The sequence below is a fragment of the Coregonus lavaretus genome, assembly GCF_964263955.1.
Source record: "Coregonus lavaretus genome assembly, chromosome: 6".
Classification (NCBI taxonomy): domain Eukaryota; kingdom Metazoa; phylum Chordata; class Actinopteri; order Salmoniformes; family Salmonidae; genus Coregonus; species Coregonus lavaretus.
In genome coordinates, this window is record NC_139993.1 from 39963041 (window position 1) to 39983778 (window position 20738).

At 44.0% G+C, this 20738-nt stretch overlaps 1 protein-coding gene across 2 annotated transcripts in view; it reads left to right on the forward strand.

Moving 5' to 3' along the window:
* The window catches only part of LOC311130584 (ephrin type-B receptor 1-like), a gene marked incomplete at its 3' end in the record, with an annotated part of 197843 nt that overhangs the window by 55396 nt on the left and 121709 nt on the right, over positions 1 to 20738 (forward strand). For both annotated transcript variants that reach the window (XM_084163356.1, XM_084163357.1), the window contains exon 2: positions 14864 to 14928. In XM_084163356.1, the coding sequence (XP_084019482.1) occupies positions 14864 to 14928 (65 nt within the window). The remainder of the gene's footprint in view (positions 1 to 14863; positions 14929 to 20738) is intronic.

Consider the following 20738-nt stretch of genomic DNA (forward strand, 5'->3'; position numbering starts at 1 on the left):
TAGACCCATTCCGTATAGACCTGGTCGGATCCAGGGAAGCAGCAGAAAAGGCAATTTTTAAGGTACTTTATTAACTGGAGCTGATAAAGCATGAGGTAGAGAGAGGTGCCGCTCTAGCAGGGGCCGTGCGTGCTTTGTGTAGGCTACTTTGAGTGAGCGAGTGACATTGGGAGCAGAAAGGAGGGGGGGGGGGGGGAGACGAGAAACAGCAACCAATCAAGCCGACTAACGCTATAGTATAATAACAGCTGCCATAGCTAGGTTATTTATCATCCAATATATTTACGTAGCACCTGTCTTGACTGCATCAAACCGGGAGAAGCTATTTAAGCTAGCTAGCTAGGCTAATTGAGGCTGCATGCGCTTTCTCGTCCTACACAGTTACAAAAAATAACAACTCCATTCAGAATATTAAGTAGCAGCCTACCTATTGGCTCTTGATCACTGTAGCTTTCCTTCTCCTTTAATTCTGTCATTTTAATTCCAATTTCCATTGATTAGATATATTTTAACTCTCGTGAAAAGCAAGAGCAGCAGCATAAATGATACAATTTCTCTCTCTCTTTCTCTCTCTTTTTCTCTCTCTCTCGTTCTACTGCAGCAGTCGCGTTCGGATCGGTACGGGTCTTTCAAATCAAATCAAATCAAATGTTATTTGCCATATGCGCCGAATAAAACATTTGTAGACATTACAGTGAAATGCTTACTTACAAGCCCCTTACCAATAATGCAGTTTAAATAGATAAGTAAAAAATTAAAAATAGCAAATCATTAAAGAGCAGCAGAAAAATAAAGTAACAGTAGATAGGCTATATACAGGGGGTATCGGTACAGAGTCAATGTGTGGGGGCACCAGTTAGTCGAGGTAATTGAGGTAATATGTACATGTGGGTAGAGTTAAAGTGACATAAATAATAAACAGAGTAGCAGCAGCGTAAAAGAGGGTGATGGGGTGGGGTGGCAATGCAAATAGTCCAGGTAGCCATTATTAGCTGTTCAGGAGTCTTATGGCTTGGGGGTAGAAGCTGTTAAGAAGCCTTTTGGACCTAGACCTGGCGCTCCGGTACCGCTTGCCGTGCGGTAGCAGAGAGAACGGTCTATGACTAGGGTGGCTGGAGTCTTTGATAATTTTTAGGGCCTTCCTCTGACACCCCCTGGTATAGAGGTCCTGGATGGCAGGAAGCTTGGCCCCAGTGATGTACTGGACCGTACGCACTACCTTCTGTAGTGCCTTGCGGTCGGTGGCCGAGCAGTTGCCATACCAGGCGGTGATGCAACCAGTCAGGATGCTCTCGATGGTGCAGCTGTAGAACTTTTTGAGGATCTGAGGACCCATGCCAAATTTCAGTCTCCTGAGGGGGAATAGGCTTTGTCGTGCCCTCTTCACGACTGTCTTGGTGATGTGGACACCAAGGAACTTGAAGCTCTCAACCTGTTCCACTACAGTCCCGTCGATGAGAATGGGGGCGTGCTCAGTCCTCTTTTTTTTTTCCTGTAGTCCACAATCATCTCCTTTGTCTTGATCACGTTGAGGGAGAGGTTGTTATCCTGGCACCACATGGCCAGGTCTCTGACTTGTCTTTCCGGACAAGTCAGATAAATTACACATACCCAAGACCCGTGACAATCATATCAGATCCGACCCAGACCCGTGACATTATTTAGAATTCTGGATCTGGACCCTTTCGGGTCGCGGATCGGGTCTCGGGTATTTCGGGTACAGGTGGATCCGTGAAGTCCTCTAGCACTCCCGCCCACAGTCTGTCTAAAGAAACCCCATCTCTGCCCTGAATCCATGGGCAGTCTCCCAAAACAAACCATGTTGATAAATATATTGGGAAAATATGCTTTCAGATAAAGTTGCACATGTGATGTGTTTTTAAAGTGCAATTCCGCCACTTTCCAACCTCATATTCATTATCTCCAGCACCATACCAGTGTCTACATACACTACATGACCAAAAATATGTGGACACCTGCTTGTCGAACATCTCTTTCCAAAATCATGTGCATTAAAATGGAGTTGGTCCCCCCTTTGCTGCTATAACAGCCTCCACTCTTCTGAGAAGGCTTTCCACTAGATGTTGGAACATTGCTGTGGGGACTTGCTTCCATTCAGCCACAAGAGCATTAGTGAGGTCGGGCACTGATGTTGGGCGATTAGGCCTGGCTCACAGTCGGCGTTCCAATTCATCCCAAAGATTGTTCGATGGGGTTGAGGTCAGGGCTATGTGCAGGCCAGTCAAGTTCTTCCACACCGATCTCGACAAACCATTTCTGTATGGACCTCGCTTTGTGCACAGAGGCATTGTCATGCTGAAACAGGAAATGTAATTGTATGCTGTAGCGTTGATTTCCTTCAACTGGAACTAAGGGGCCTAGCCCGAACCATGAAAAACAGCCCCAGACCATTATTCCTCCTCCACCAAACTTTACAGTTGGCACTATGCATTGGGGCAGGTAGCGTTCTCCTGGCATCCACCAAACCCAGATTCTTCCGTCGGACTGCCAGATGGTGAAGCGTGATTCATCACTCCAGAGAACGCGTTTCCACTGCTCCAGAGTCCAACGTTTTCTACCGCTCCAGCCGACGCTTGGCATTGCGCATGGTGATCTTAGGCTTGTGTGGGGCTGCTCGACCATGAAAACCCATTTCATGAAGCTTCCGACGAACAGTTCTTGTGCTGACGTTGCTTCCAGAGGCAGTTTGGTAGTGAGTGTTGCAACTGAGGATGGACGATTTTTATGCGCTACGTGCTTCAGCACTCGGTGGTCCCGTTCTGTGAGCTTGTGTGGCCTAGCACTTCGCGGCTGAGCTGTGGTAGCTCCTAGACGTTTCCACTTCACAATAACAGCACTTACAGTTGACCGGGGCAGCTCTAGCAGGGCAGAAATTTGACGAACTGTCTTGTTGGAAAGGTGGCATCCTATGACCATGCCACTTTGAAAGTCACTGAGCTCTTCAGTAAGGCCATTCTACTGCCAATGTTTGTCTATGGAGATTGCATGGCTGTGTGCTCGATTTTATACACCTGTCAGCAACGGGTGTGGCTGAAATAGCCGAATCCACTAATTTGAAGTGGTGTCCACATACTTTTGTATATATAGTGTATGTGGAAACAGCTTGTTTCTATGATCTGTGGTTAAAAATATAAGAAGAAAGGTCCTAAAAAATGCTTCTCTGTGACATCACAGGGTAGGATTTTAAAGTAAGAAGAACAAGGATTTTCAAAACCTTCAACCAGTTTCTAGAGGGATGGTATTTTCTTGCTCCCCACGTCACCGCAAATGACATAGTGTTTGAAATTCGCTGTTTTTAAAATGTTTTAACTTTTGATGATGCCATCGGGTAGAACTTTATGTTTTCTTTCTACAAAACATCAGTTTTCACATATGTAGACACTGGTTTTGTGCTGGAGATAATGAAAATGAGGTTGAAAAGTAGTGGAATTGCCCTTTAAGGCTATATCTGAGCTGAGGTGAAGGATAGTAGAGGCTGCTGGGTAATTAAAATAGTTCAAGGCCACACTTATTATGTTAGTTGTGGCCATACATATTACTTCAACACTCATCATTTTTCCTCACTGTGTTTATAGATAGAAACAGTTTTATGTAAAGATTTGAACTCACTGAGTGAGGACAATGGCCTACCATCGCTGAACAAAGAGTTATTGATATTGTATCCATATTAGCCTCAGTGTTTCAGTGGGTCAGGCTATTGAATCATGATCTCTACTATTGACTAGATTGTACAGATGTACAGCAACATGCATTGATTGTCCATTCTATAAATACTTTGGCCAAACATAGAATGATCTCTGGCCTTGTATGCTCTCTCTATTGCCATCTCTCCTTTTCCTATTTCAAGCTCCATAGTGGCTAAGGTTGGGGTTACATTTGTATTGAGAGATGATCATCTGGACCATTAGATCTGCCACAGTAGCTGGCCATTTTGGCCAACCATAACAATTAAAGTGTGTCATAGAAGGGTGTTATGTCTCTGCAATATGTTTATCACACTATCACCGAACATGTGCAAGTTTTGAACGTTTCCTGATAGCTGTCTTTACTTTGAACCTTCAGCCTTTCAACCTTTTGAAAGCACTCAAATCTGAGGAGACATACTGTACATAGTAAAAACAGACCATATTTAGATCTCTAGGAGAAAAAATATCTTCAGATCTTGTGTAAAAGAATGCCAGATATATCTATACTTGAAACATTCCTCCATCCTGACAGGTATGTCCAATGAGAATCACTGTATGATCACCTTGTTGTGATTAGAAGTGACAGTGCTTTCATGGTGTAACATGTCATCCAGAGAAGCTTGGCTCTATAAATAAGAACGCCTAGAAATAAATTGGGTCATGCTTGTCATTCTAAAAATAGATCCAGTGGCACACCTACAAAGCATTCACAGTGTAGCCTAGCTTTGGGACACAACATCAGGAGTCTGTGTATTGGTTGGACTCCCTGAGTTGTGCATCGTTCTGGTGGCTGGCGATGGAAAATAACCATACAATGATATAGCCGGCTTCAGCCCCCAAAACATTCCTGTCAACAAAGGCATATGTAGAATCTCTAGGAACTCAATTTAGCAGATGTAAAGTAAAATGTGACCCTCGCTATCAATTAAACATCTGAATCCAACTTTTGTCCGAACCGCACATTATTGCTGTTGTGTAGACGGTAGTAGATTCCACGGTAGGAAGTCTCGCATGAGGTATGTGGTCTAATGGCAGCCCGCTGTCTAACTCAACAGGAATATGGTGCTGTTAGGACAAAAGTTGGATTCAGATGTTTATTTTATAGCGAGGGAGTAGATTCCTAGGGATTCTACATATGCCTTCTACAAACTGATGCTGGCACTGAGACCACACTCAACGAGCTGTATAGGGCCATAAGCAAAAAAGAAAATGCTCATCCAGAGGTGGCGCTATTAGTGGCCAGTGATTTAAATGCAGGAAAACTTAAATCTGTTTTACCTCATTTCTACCAGCATGTCACCTGTGCAACTAGAAGGGGGAAAAACTCTAGATCACATTCACTCCACACACAGAGATGCATACAAAGCTATCCCTCACCCTCCATTTGGCAAATCTGACCATAACTCTATCCTCATGATTCCTGCTTACAAGCAAAAACTCAAACAGTAAGTACCAGTGACACGCTCAATATGTTTCCCTGGCACAAACTGGAATATGTTCTGTGATTCATCCGATGGCATTGAGGAGTTTACCACATCAGTGACCGGCTTCATTAATAAGTGCATCGACGACGTCGTCCCCACAGTGACCGTACTGTACGTACATATCCCAACCAGAAGCCATGGATTACAGGCAACATCCTCACTGAGCTAAAGGCTAGAGCTGCAGCTTTCAAGGAGTGGGACACTAATCCGGATGCTTCTAAGAAATCCTGCTACGCCCTCCGACGAACCATCAAACAGGCAAAGTGTCAATACAGGACTAATATTGAATCCTACTACACCGGCTCTGACACTCATCGGATGTGGCAGGGCTTGCAAACTATCACGGATTACAAAGGGAAACCCGGCCGAGAGCTGCCTAGTGACGTGAGCCTACCAGATGAGCTAAATGCCTTCTATGCTTGCTTCGAGGCAAGCAACACTGAACTATGCGTGAGAGCACCAGCTGTTCCCTGACGACTGTATGATCACGCTTTCCGTAGCCGATGGGAGTAAGACCTTTTAAACAGGTTAACATTCTCAAGGCCGCAGGTCCAGACGAATTACCAGGAGGCGTACTCAGAGCACACGCTGACAAGCTGGCAAGTATCTTCACTGACATTTTCAACCTCTCCCTGACCCAGTCTGTAATCCCTACATTTCAAGAAAACCACCATAGGCCCTGTGCCCAAGAACGCGAAGGTAACCTGTCTAAATGACTACCGCCACATAGCAATCACATCTGTAGCCATGAAATGCTTTGAAAGGCTGGTCATGGCTCACATCAACACCATTATCCCAGAAACCCTGGACCCACTCCTATTCGCATACCGCCCCAACAAATCCACAGATGACGCAATCTCTATTGCACTCCACACTGCCCTTTCCCAGCAGGACAAAAGGAACACCTACCTGAAAATGCTGTTCATTGACTACAGCTCAGCGTTCAACACCATAGTGCCCTCCAAGCTCATCACTAAGCTAAGAACCCTGGGACTGAACACCTCCCTCTGCAACTGGATCCTAGATTTCCTGATGGGCTGCCCCCAGGTGGTGAGGGTAGGCAACCACATCTGCCACTCTGACCCTCAACATGGGGTCCCCTCACAGGTGCGTACTCAGTCCCCTCTTGTACTCCCTGTTCACCCACGACAGCGTGGCCGCGCAACACCATCATTAAGTTTTCCCGACGACACGATGGTGGTAGGCCTATTCACCGACGACGATGAGACAGCCTATAGGGAGGAGGTCAGAGACCTGGTAGTGAGGTGCCAGGACAACAACCTCTCCCTCAATGTGGGCAAGACAAAGGAGCTGATCGTGGACTACAGGAAATGAAGGGCCGAACATGCCCCCATTCACATCGAAGGGGCTGTAGTGAAGCGGGTCGAGAACTTCAAGTTCCTTGCCGTCCACATCACCTAAGGACCTATCATGGTCCAAACACACCAACACAGTCGTGAAGAGGGCACGACAACGTTTCTTCCCCCTCAGGAGGCTGAAAAGATTTGGCATGGGCCTTCAGATCCTCAAAAAGTTCTACAGCTGCACCATTGTGACTGGCTGCGTCACCGCTTGGTATGGTAACTTCTCGGCATCCGACCGCTAGTGTAGTGCGTACGGCCCAGTACATCACTAGGGCCGAACTCCCTGCCATCCAGAACCTCTATACCATGCGGTGTCAGAAGAAGGCCCCAAAAATTGTCAAAGACTCCAGCCACCAAAGTCATAAACTGTTCACTCTGCTACTGCACAGCAAGCAGTACCGGAGCACCAAGTCTGGGACCAAAATGCTCCTGAACAGCTTCTACCCCCAAGCCATAAGTATTATTTATTTATTTATTTATTTATCTTATTAATTTTTTTATACTGACTCTCTTGCACTGGCTCTATGCACGCTCACTTGACTATACCCACGCACTCACACATACTACACTGCCACTCCAACACACACACATACATACACACACACACACACACACACACACACACACACACACACACACACACACACTACATAAGCTCTCACACAAAACACACACACACACACACATGCATATTGACTCCACACACTCACACATAGACACACTTTCACACTCTTCCCAGACACTGCTGCTACTTATTATCCTGATTGCCTAGCCACTTTTAACCCTACCTGCATGTACATACTGTATTATCTCAATTACCTCACTTACCTCATACTCCTGCAAATTGACTCAGTACTTGTACTTCTTGTATTTAGCCTCGTTATAGTTTTTTTGGTGCTACTGTCTCCTTTTTTATTTAGCAAATATTTTTCAGACTTTTTAACTTTTCACTGTTGGGGACGTGCTCGTAAGTAAGCATTTCGCTGTAAAGTCTACACTTCTTGTATTCGATGCATGTGACCAATAAAATTTGATTTGATTTGACACTAACAACATAGGATATTAAAACAGATAAGGAAGTAGGAACAACCAGTGTCCTAAAAATCATATTGAGATTATTATTTTTTATTTTATTTAACCAGGTAAGCCAGTTGAGAACAACTTCTCATTTACAACTGCGACCTGGCCAAGATAAAGCAAAGCAGTGCGATAAAAACAACAACACAGAGTTACATATGGGGTAAACAAAACAAAAGTCAAAAATACAAACAGAAAATATATATACAGTGTGTGCGAGTGTAGTAAGTTATGGAGGTAAGGCCATAGTGGAAAATAGTTAAAATTTCGTATTAACACTGGAATGATAGATGTGCAAAAGATGATGTGCAAATAGAGATACTGGATTACAAATTAGCAAAATAAATAACAATATGGGGATGAGGTAGTTGGGTGGGCTAATTTCAGAATGGCTGTGTACATGTGCAGTGATCGGTAAACTGCTCTGACAACTGACGCTTAAAGTTGGTGAGGGAGATAAGAGTCTCCAGCTTCAGAGATTTTTGCAGTTCGTTCCAGTCATTGGCAGCAGAGAACTGGAAGGAATGGCGGCCAAAGGAGGTGTTGGCTTTGGGGATGACCAAGGAGATATACCTGCTGGAGCGCAGACTACGTGTGGGTGTTGCTATGGTGACCAGTGAGCTAAGGTAAGACGGGGATTTGCCTAGCAGTGATTTATAGATGACCTGGAGCCAGTGGGTTTGGCGACGAATATGTAGTGGGGGCCAGCCAGCGAGAGCGTACAGGTCACAATGGTGGGTAGTATATGGGGCTTTGGTGACAAAACGGATGGTACTGTGATAGACTACATCCAATTTGCTGAGTAGAGTGTTGGAGGCTATTTTGTAAATGACATCGCCGAAGTCAAGGATCGGTAGGATAGTCAGTTTTACGAGGGCATGTTTGGCAGCATGAGTGAAGGAGGCTTTGTTGCGAAATAGGAAGCCGATTCTAGATCTAACTTTTGATTGGAGATGCTTAATGTGAGTCTGGAAGGAGAGTTTACAGTCTAACCAGACACGTAGGTATTTGTAGTTGTCCACATACTCTAGGTCAGACCCGCCGAGAGTAGTGATTCTAGTCAAGTGGGCGGGTGCAAGCAGCGTTCGGTTGAAGAGCATGCATTTAGTTTTACTAGTGTTTAAGAGCTGTTGGAGGCTACGGAAGGAGTGTTGTATGGCGTTGAAGCTCGTTTGGAGGTTTGTTAACACAGTGTCCAATGAAGGGCCAGATGTATACAAAATGGTGTCGTCCGCATAGAGGTGGATCTGAGCTTCACCAGCAGCAAGAGCGACATCATTGATATACACAGAGAATAGAGTCGGCCCGAGAATTGAACCCTGTGGCACCCCATAGAGACGGCCAGAGGTCCAGACAACAGGCCCTCCGATTTGACACATTGAACTCTATCTGAGAAGTAGTTGGTGAACCAGGCGAGGCAGTCATTAGAGAAACCAAGGCTATTTAGTCTGCCAATAAGAATACGGTGGTTGACAGAGTCGAAAGCCTTGGCCAGGTCGATGAAGACGGCTGCGCAGTACTGTCTTTTATCGATCGCGGTTATAATATCGTTTAGGACCTTGAGCGTGGCTGAGGTGCACCCATGACCAGCTCGGAAACCGGATTGCATAGCAGAAAAGGTACGGTGGGATTCGAAATGGTCGGTGATCTGTTTAACTTGGCTTTCAAATACATTCGAAAGGCAGGGCAGGATGGATATAGGTCTGTAACAGTTTGGATCTAGAGTGTCACCCCCTTTGAAGAGGGGGATGACCGCGGCAGCTTTCCAATCTCTGGGGATCTCAGACATTACGAAAGAGAGGTTGAACAGGCTAGTAAAAGGGGTTGCGATAATTTCGGCGGCTAATTTTAGAAAGAAAGGGTCCAGATTGTCTAGCCCAGCTGATTTGTAGGGGTCCAGATTTTTCAGGTCTTTCAGAACATCAGCTGTCTGAATTTGTGTGAAGGACACAAGTTGCAGCGGAGGGTGCAGAGCTGGTGGCCGGGGTAGTGGTAGCCAGGTGGAAAGCATGGCCAGCCGTAGCAAAATGCTTGTTGAAATTCTCGATTATTGTAGATTTATTGGTGATGACAAGATGCACATTTCTGTTTGAAAAAGCTAGCCTTTGCTTTCCTAACTGATTGTGTATATTGGTTCCTGACTTCCCTATAAAGTTGCATATCGCGGGGGCTGTTCGATGCTAATGCAGTACGCCACAGGATGTTTTTGTGCTGGTCAAGGGCAGTCAAGTCTGAGGAGAACCAGGGGCTATATCTGTTCTTAGTTCTGAATTTTTTGAATGGGGCATGCTTATTTAAGATTGAGAGGAAAGCACTTTTAAAGAACAACCAGGCATCCTCTACTGACGGAATGAGGTCAATATCCATCCAGGATACCCGGGCCAGGTCAATTAGAAAGGCCTGCTCGCTAAAGTGTTTTAGGGAGCGTTTGACAGTGATGAGGGGTGGTCGTTTGACCGCGGACCCATTACGGACGCAGGCAATAAGGCAGTGATCGCTGAGATCCTGGTTGAAGACAGCGGAGGTGTATTTAGAGGGTAAATTTGTCAGGATGATATCTATGAGGGTGCCCATGTTTACAGATTTAGGGTTGTACCTGGTAGGTTCGTTGATAATTTGTGTGAGATTGAGGGCATCTAGTTTAGATTGTAGGTTGTCCGGGGTGTTAAGCATATCCCAGTTTAGGTCACCAAGCAGTACGAACTCTGAGAATAGATGGGGGGCAATCAGTTCACATATGGTGTCAAGGGCACAGCTCGGGGCTGAGGGGGGTCTGTAGCAAGTGGCAACAGTGAGAGACTTATTTCTGGAAAGGTGGATTCTTAGAAGTAGAAGCTCAAAGAAAAAAAGGGGCAGGTTTCCGGGCATTGTAGAATAGATTCAGGGCATTATGTACAGAAAAGGATATGGAAGGATATGAGTACAGTGGAGGTAAACCTAAGCGTTGGGTAACGATGAAAGAGATAGCATCAATGGAGGCACCGATTGAGTCGGTCTCCGCGTGTATGGGGGGTGGGACAAAGGAGCTATCTATGGCAGGTTGAGCTGGGCTGGGGGATCTACAGTGAAATAGTACAATAAGAAATAACCGAAACCGCAATAAGCAAGGCATATTGACATGCGAGAGAGGCATAAAGCAATCACAGGTGTTATTCGAGAGAGCTAAGACAACAGCTGATAATGGCGACAAAGTTTGGGCTGAGGCTAAACATAAACAGGATGCGGTACCGTATAAAGGAACAGTCCAGCAGGCATCAGCTGTATAGCTGAGTTATCATAAGGTCCGGTGAACAGCAATAGGAGAGTTCGGAGGTAGTTCGGGGGCTGCTATAGCACTGGCGAGCAAGAGGCCACGGCTAGCGCGTGCTAGCGGGCCGGGGCTAGCAGACGGATCTTCGTGGTCGACGTCGTAACAGGAAACCTGTTGTAATCACTTCAGACGATTTCGTCGGCAGACCAGTCGTGTTGGATCGGTGGGGCTCCGTGTCAACACTAGGAGGTCCCGTCCGGTTGACAGAGAGGTAGATAGCCGGGAGAAGGGCCTGGCTCGCGGCTAGCTCAAGGCTGATTAGCCAACAACAATGTCCATTTGATTGCAACTATCTAGCTACGATGATCCGGTGTTAAAGGTCCAGTGAATCAGTGATTCCGGCAGAAAAAACGATATGTTCTGGGTCGATAACGTGCTGTGCAGACAGTGCAGACTGGCCTATAATAGTCCAGGCTAGAGCTGGCTGGTAGGTAGTGCAGGCCACGGACAATGGTGAGAAACCGCTAACGGTGGCTAATAGCAAGTAGCTAGTTAGCTGGCTACTCCCGTCCGGTAGACAGAAAGGTAGATAGCCGGGATATGGGCCTGGCTCAAGGCTAGCTCAAGGCTAACTGGTGCTTGCTTCAGGGGCATTGGTGATTAGCCAAACAGCAACATCCAATTCGGTTGCGGCTAGCTAGTTGCGATCCAGTGTTAATGTCCAGTGAAAATCCGATGTTCTGGGTGAAAACCGCTAACGGTGGCTAGCTGGTATCAACTGGAGATTCTAGATAAAAGGTAAGTCGATAATAGAATCCGTTCCACATTGAGTGAGGCGGGTTGCAGGAAAGTATATTTTGTAGAAAGATTAAAAGTGTGATAGGGGAATATGTACGAAAAATACAAAAAAATATACAAAAAAATGGCTATTTACACAGACACACAACAAAGACCACGACCGCACTGCTACGCCATCTTGGAACGATATGATTGGTTGTCCTGCCATACAACTGCGTTTTCTGTCAAATGTATCCTTACTCATTTTGTGATGTTGCATTGTGGAATTCATATACATTGTATTGTGTTACTTACTAGTTGGTATTGGGATGTTTTTAAGTATTTTTATAGAGTAGGAATAAATGATGTTGTGAAATTGTTCCGTGGTATTGTTGCTGGCTCATGATGTTGCTGTGTCATAATGTAACAGAGTAAGGTGTTACTCTGGTTTAGTGAAACTGTGTGATGCCATTATGCCACAAAATGAACTTGTAATCTTAAAGGTGCTACAATACCAACCTCTGAGACTACCTATCCCCCAGGTATTGATAGCTGGATGCTAAATAAGTGTGCCATCATTGGAAAGCACAGCTTGCACACTGCTGGGAAATGCAATTGATTTACTTCAACACTGAACACAGATGTTAACGTGTTCTGGCTCATTGCCTTCTCGTCACCCTCCCTCGCCTAACTGCAGAGGAGGGGTAGTGTGACTGTGGTGTGGCTTGTTCTGTGGGTCTCTGTAAAGACAGGCTCGGCATGGCTCCTTTCGTGCTAAAGCCCCAGAACGCTCGGCTGACTGATTGGGCAACTGGCTAGAGCTGTTCTGGAGGCTTCCGTTGTCCCCTGCCCCAGGGATTTTTACTACGCCTGCAGCAGCTTCACATGGTGAATGACAAGCAGATGCCAGGGACAGGCTAGGGATGCATCGCTTCACAGGACATGCTAATCAAAATGGCTATTTCCACTCTGTTTTGCCCCCGCCTAAGCTAACAGCAAATTACTTAAACATGAAAATACAGCTAGGCCCACACACCCTTGTTCCCACAGAAACATCCTGCTGTTACATGTTCTGTATGCTTTAGCTGGTCTTGGAGTGTCTTGTCTACAACGTCTATCCTGAGTGTCAATCTAAAGTGCCTATACTTCCATGCAAAAATCTGAGATTTCCTCTCTGATGATCTGCTAAGACTGAGGAAGTCCTAATAGGATTAATGTGAGGCTTTGAGCTCTGTGGGAGTGAAAGGCATACACCCTGTGGCTGGCCCTGGCCCTGGACCTGCTCGCATCTCCTCTGCCCTGCTCTCCTCTGCTGACTACAGAGAACACCCTCCACAGGCACTGACCTCAGATCAGTGGGCTCAACACTCATTCTGCCAGCCAGTAGTCAGTGTCTCAATGGGACTATGATGAACTGTAACCCTGAAAGAACCCACAACCACAATACAGTTATTGAATAGCATTATGGGTATTGCATTGAGACTAGGAATAAGTAGCTGTATACAGAGAAATAAAGAAATAGAAAAAATACAGGATGGCTTGATGCTACCCTGACCAGTTTGCAGATAAGTGGGAAGGGATCAATGATTTATATATACACTAGATGACTGATAAGGGGCGCTGTGTTGATGCCACCTCAATCTTGGCACTCCCTCACCACCGTAAAAAATATTTTAGAAGCTATAGAAATGCATTTATTAATGTCTACATTTGTTTTTGCCCCATTTATTATATTACAGACACCTTAATGCATACTTTTAAATTATATTATGTGAGCTAGACATACAAATACATTTTGTTAAAATATTAAAAATGTTCCTTAAATTCGAATTTTTTGAAATGACTAATGTTACTGACCCCACTACAACACTACAGAAAATACTTAAATATATGTAATTTTGTCCTTGAAACATTTAATTGAAATACTGTAGAATTTAATTCATTCCTATGGAGGACTGCTCCTACTGTGGAGTGCCAATATGGCCGTCAAGTGTCTCCAAAGCCTCTCAATGGCCAGTACATAGCATCAGGAATCCACGGTTTATATACATCATTGGAGGGGATTGGTTGAGAGCACTTGTAGGAAGATGAGTTGGGGTGAGGGCAATTTTATTTTTTTGCGTTCTGCATCGGGCTGTTGGTTGGCAGGTGATTGGACCAGACCCTCTCTGTAAAATGGCTGCTGTTATCGACTGATGATTTTCCCATGCTGTTGCTGCTGCCTTTCCACCCGCTGATTTTATCGACCCCCAGGAAAATTGTGAAGGAGGATGAGAGCTAGACAGACAGACAGTCAGACTGACAGATAGAGAGTTAGAGGGAGAGAGGTAGATAGTGAGAGACAAAAACATCACAAAGAGATAAGCGTCAATGCTTTGGGAAAAGGAGTCAATAGTCACATCCGAAAAAATATTGTTGTGGTGAAACGACACCAATAGACCAAAATGTGCTGTTTTGTGGCTCTGTGAGCTGTGTTAGTTTTTGTTGCATTTTTAAATAAAATAAAATAAAATCAACCCCTCTGCCTTCGAGCCAGGTGTGGCTGTTGGCATGCACCGGTGTTTGTATACCTGCTGATGCGTTATCACGGACATTATCAATATTTCCTGGGCCATCAATATTTAATGCACTCCTCTGCAGAAATCACCCACCATTACCTATTGATCAGTCCCAGCCCAGACTGTGTGAAAACCACCAGAGAGGGGCAGGAAAACAACAGACTCTTCCAAGGGCAGCAGTTTGCAGTGAAGTCCACAGAGAATGGTTTGTTATGTACTGTATATACTATACCTCTTATCCCAAGCAAAAGTGTTGGTTATCTCCCGCTTTCCCTCAAGAGTGTCAAGAGTGTGGCCTCTCTTCAGACCCAGAGCCTGTTAGAAGTGGAGAGGGGTGATAGATCACCCTAAGTCTCTCAGAGTCAGAGTTTGACAGTAGTGAAATGTGTAGATAAGGCTGTCATCCAGTAGGAACAGTCAAACATCTGTCTGATTCTGTCTGGACCATTGTTAAAGGGCTGATATGCATTTCCAGTAATGAGACATTGAAGCTTTAGCTCATATCAATGGTTTTCAATGGACTGAGAAAAAACAATTATATTACGCAAAAAGTGATGGGGTGAGGTGTTTCACTGTAACAGGTGTTTGCATTACATTGGTAGTAGCAGATGTGTATTAAATCTCTCTTTCTTTGTCTCTTCTACAGAGACAGTGATGGACACGCGGACGGCCACAGCGGAGCTGGGTTGGATAGCGTATCCTGCCTCTGGGGTAAGACCACTCCTCATCTAGACCTCCTTTAAACACTCACCAACCATCCTCTCCTTCCCTCTCCTTGACATCTAAACTTTTCCACAATCTCAAAAAGCATCCCTGAAAGTTGAGTGGTAGTGTATTGTTGATGCCACAGACCAAAGAAAGTGTTCAGATGCCCATAGTCTGCTCTCAGGGCCTAACAACACACTCACCAGCTAACGAGCTCACTTCATTCTGCTGCCCCATGACTGACTGGCTCACAGACAGCCATCTCTGGGAGATGTAGTGATTTGTGACCATGTTCTTCTTCCTCTTATAAATCTATTTGTCATTCATAGGCGCTGGCTGGCAGCTTGGTTCTGAGCTGTAGAACCAAGCACGTTAAGTGGAGAGACAGAATGTGCATCCCCTGTGTCTCATGCAATCAAGAGAAATAATGCATTGCACCGTCAGTGTGTGTACCCCAAGGGAATACTTTAGTTTGAGCACACTTAGATTCCAATTTCAAGCCTGCCAAAAGCTTAATTAAAACACTTAGATCTCGTTCTGAACAATTAAGTTCTACTTATGTGCTACAATAAGTGAAACATTAAACACCAGAGTTGGCCAAATCCAGAGGAGGAAAATAAATGCCAGAGGTCCTTATTTGCATGAACAGTTGTGAGAGCTTTAACGTGTCATCTTTTACACACAACATTAGATTTTGTTGAATGTATGTGCATGCCATTAAGATTCACAAGACAATGCCATATTCATATTGACAGATTGACATTGATAGTGAATTGATAGTGATTTAAATTTCAAGTTCAAACATAAAAAGTCTCATAGTTCGATGATTACAGAAACTGATTTTTTTTCTTTTCTTTTAGATACAAAGTATTTTTAACCAGTGTGTTTTACAAAATGGAAAATTTATAATTTTCTGCAAAATGAGACACATTTAGGCCCTTAAGATTTGGTGTTTATGGTAATGTAATTAATGAGATTAATTTCAATGAATGTAGATTATATGCAGCAATGTTGTATTCTATTGCAATTGTATGTGGTTTCAGGCTGCCCTCTGTCTATTAGTAATTTGTAAATAATGAGTAATTCTCTGAAAGCTGCCACAGGTCTTAGTCATGACAACAATTATTTCATTAGGATATTATGTTCATTTGACAGGCGGAAAATGGCACTAGAAATATGATAGGAAAGTCTGCTCTACGATATTGTCAACAGAAAGATAATATATAATAATGGGGTTCCAAGAGATTATTGAATGTGGGGTTGAATGTAGAATATGCACATGCAGAATGTATATTCAACAGGTAGGTCTGCACTGTTTGGCTCTGCATTAGCTTTGATCCTGTTGCAACCAGCACCTTGCATACAGACAAGCACTGTCTTTCTGTGCATAGATGACAAAATGTATTTGACATTACGATGACACAGTGTTTAGAAATCGTCCCTCTCTCTTTTTCATTAGAGAAAAAAACGTTTTTTGAATAGTCACTTACTCATATGGACACTGAGTCACTATTAATAATAGAGGGAGATGAGGAGATAACAAGGGCTTTCAAAACCAAGAAAAAGGAGGGTCAAAGTGAAGAACAGTGATGTTTCCTCCTTTAGATAGATAGTGTGTGGTGAAACATAGGCAAGTTCCCAGGGCTAGATGCTCTACTACATTAAGCGTTTATTGGGTCAGAGAGAAACAATGAATAGAGCGTGTGGGTGGAGAGGTTCAGATTCTTCTAGCCGTACATGTGAAGCTGAGACTCGTAAAGGTTTGATGATTTGGTAGACATCTGTCATTTATCTCATTCGACAAGGTTGAGAGATACAATTGTGGACTGCCCAGAAGGGAACCAAATTGTTATAGTTTAATGCTCGCCCATGTTATAGTTGTTAAAAAATAAACATGGTCGCGCTATGGAAGACATGCCAAAGTATCTGATGATGTTTAATGCAAAACTGGTCCTTCTGTGCAAATAAAACTCCATCATAACCATTAATTAACCTTTTGCTGAGTATCTATTTGATTGCATACCGTAAATGACTCCTGGATGTCTGATGATGCTATTACTGTAAGTTGCTATGGAGCTGGAGTCAGATTTCTCCTTTCAAATTGAGAGAGGCTATTCATTTCATGATGGCTTGTCATTGTAATTGAATTGTACACTTCTTGGAAATCACAGTGACATTATGAATTATTCAGTTCAAAGGAGAACACTCCCACATACAGTTGAAGTCGGAAGTTTACATACACTTAGGTTGGAGTCATTAAAACTCGTTTTTCAACCACTCCACAAATTTCTTGTTAACAAACTATAGTTTTGGCAAGTCGGTTAGGACATCTACTTTGTTCATGACACAAGTAATTTTTCCAACAATTGTTTACAGAGAGATTATTTCACTTATAATTCACTGTATCACAATTCCAGTAGGTCAGAAGTTTATAAGCTAAATGTAGTTGTATACACTATGGCAAGCCACAACACAAAGGGGAGTAAGAGAAAACAAGAGGATCTAAGAAATGTTGAGTCCGAACTTAAATCTAAAATGGAAGAGAAAACGGTGCGAGTAGGTTGGTAATTTTTTTTCTCATTTTCTAAGTTGACTGTGCCTTTAAACAGCTTGGAAAATTCCAGAAAATGATGCAATGGCTTTAGAAGCTTCTGATAGCCTAACTGACATCATTTGAGTCAATTGGAGGTGTACCTGTGGATGTATTTCAAGGCCTACCTTCAAACTCAGTGCCTCTTTGCTTGATATCATGGGGAAATCAAAAGAAATCAGCCAAGATCTCAGAAAACATGTGTAGACCTCCACAAGTCTGGTTCATCCTTGGGAGCAATTTCCAAACGCCTGAAGGTACCACGTTCATCTGTACAAACAATAGTATGCAAGTATAAGCACCATGGGACCACGCAGCCGTCATACCGCTCAGGATGGAGACTCGTTCTGTCTCCTAGAGATTAACGTACTTTGGTGTGAAAAGTGCAAATCAATCCCAGAACAACAGCAAAGGACCTTGTGAAGATGCTGGAGGAAACAGGTACAAAAGTATCTATATCCACAGTAAAACGAGTCCTATAGCGACATAACCTGAAAGGCCGCTCAGCAAGGAAGAAGCCACTGCTCCAAAACCGCCATAAAAAAGCCAGACTACGGTTTGCAACTGCACGTGGGGACAAAGATGGTACTTTTTGGAGAAATGTCCTCTGGTCTGATGAAACAAAAATAGAACTGTTTGGCCATAATGACCATCGTTATGTTTGGAGGAAAAAGGGGAACGCTTGCAAGCTGAAGAACACCATCCCAACCGTGAAGCACGGGGGTGGCAGCATCATACTGTGGGGGTGCTTTGCTGCAGGAGGGACTGGTGCATTTCACAAACTAGATGGCATCATGAGAAAGGAAAATTATGTGGATATACTGAAGCAACATCTCAAGACTTCAGTCAGGAAGTTAAAGCTTGGTCGCAAATGGGTCTTCCAAATGGACAATGACCCCAAGCAGACTTCCAAAGTTGTGGCGAAATGGCTTAAGGACAACAAAGGTCATAGGTGTATCATGACTGAAACATATCAAACCGTTTGTGGTTTTCAGTGAAAGAAGACCATATAAGAGGCTGAATTAGGCCCAGTACATTCTCCTGGTCAGGGCAGGGCTCTGTAGACACAACAGGTGTCTGGGGGTTACTTGGGTCCACAGTCTTTTCTCTGATCCATAATGGGCTGTGTTCCACATAGAGTCAGAGGCCTGCTGCTATTCTCATCCTCCCCTTCCAGAAACAATGAATATCTGACAGAGAATCCCTGCCCATTAATTCTCATGGAAATACTGGACTGCTCATGCGCCTGTTTAATTTACTATAGAGGAAATGAACTGGAAATGATTAAATTGAGAAGCTGTGTAAGTATATGTGTGCGTGCGTGCTCTCAAACGCATTCATGCATGCGCATGTACCTGTCCACGTGCATACAGGCTTGTTGGGTGTGTACGGGATGTACAGAGATTTGGGTGAGTGTGAGAAAGGAGTGGGAACAGAGGAGACCGCCTGTGGAGAGCCTGTATCATCCCTCCATCCTCTGATCCACCAGGAGGACTCCCTATGGAGTCGAGTTCATCCTCAATCACATTTCCCACCACACTCTCCTCCTCTGCACCTAGCTCTTGTTATGAAGTCTGCTCTCTGCCTCCCCAAAAACATGCACAACATGGATGTTGATCATTATGTGTTTAACCTGTAGACGTGTAATAAAATCAGAAGTTAGATCAGACAGAACTTCCAGCCTCTTTTAGCTATTGCTTATGTTACACAGACGTTTAGAGCCTGGTTCTAACTTTAGTCTAGAACCCATTGTAATTGTATGTAATATATTCTACCACTACATACATAATATACACTGAGTGTACAAAACATTAAGAACACCTTCCTAATATTGAGTTGCCCTCAGAACAGCCTCAAGTTCTTGACACAAACTACCATACCCCTTTCAAAGGCACTTAAATCTTTTGTCTTGCCCATTCACCCTTGAAATGGCACACATACACAATCCATGTCTGAATTGTCTCAAGGCTTAAAAATCCTTCTTTAACCGGTCTCCTCCCCTTCATCTACAATGATTCAAGTGGATTTAACAAGTGACATCAATAAGGGATCATGTCTTTCACATGTCTATGTCATGGAAAGAGCAGGTGATCATAATGATTTATACACTCTGCAATTACTGTTCTTTATGTGTTTTTCAGTAAAGCCAGCACATCTTTACAGATTTTCAGATCTGTAAAGACCATAGCATATTGAGGACTCTGTTTTGAGCTAGCTAATTTGAATCTTTGTGACTTTAAACTCTAACTCCTGCCTTTCTGTCTTTGAGCCCACACATTACCTCTCTGCTGTGATATGTTGCTGGCCCGTATGAGTGGGAACAAACTGTTCCAAAACCCTGCTGTGTTCAAATGTCTTTTTAGTGTTTCATCCATCATTCCTTATACAGCAATCTTCCTATTTATTATTAAAGACAGAACATCGAGAGGAACATATACTGTCTTCTCACTGAAGTAGAGATTAATTTCCAGCTTTTTCCAAACTATCTAATCACACCTACCCCATCCCAGCATGTCTAAAGCAGCCATTAATATCTATACTAAGATTCCCTTCAAGTCGCTCAAAGCAGTAACCACCTTCCACCTCCTAAACCACTTTTTTTTCTTTCATAGATAGCCCAGATTACAGTAATGAGGAGGTAGAGCACTCAAACAGAACCCTGGAGTTCTCTAATTGAAACTACTGGGCTCTCCTGAATATTCCCTTTATTTTGTCAGTCTAAAATAGACACCTGGCTTTTAATCAGCGTCTGGCTGGGTTGGGTTGGGGAGCAGTGGAGGCCTGGACTCTTTTCCCCTGCTGTTTCATTTATACACACTCTGTCTCCTCATTAGGGATGGTACAGGAGAGCCTGTTGATTCAGTGTGTGGCGCTGCCTGCCTGCCGCTGACGGTCTCATTATCACGTCTCTCCTCTTCTCTGCTTCTCCTCCACTCATAGTCACACAGACAGAGGAATCCTGGGAGAGAAGGTGGGGAAGGAGGAGAGGAGAGAGAACGTTAGGGAGGGAGGGCACTGTGACTAGAACGAGGATGAACACAGCGGCCAAGCGGAAAGACAGGGTCCAGTCTGATCATCCCATGTTCACTCACTATGAAACACACAGTACCATACATTAAAAACGTATCCTTTTAAGATAAAACTATACTAAATATATTCACGTCACCAAATAATTGATTAAAATACACTGTTTTGCAATGAAGGTCTACAGTAGCCTCAACAGCAC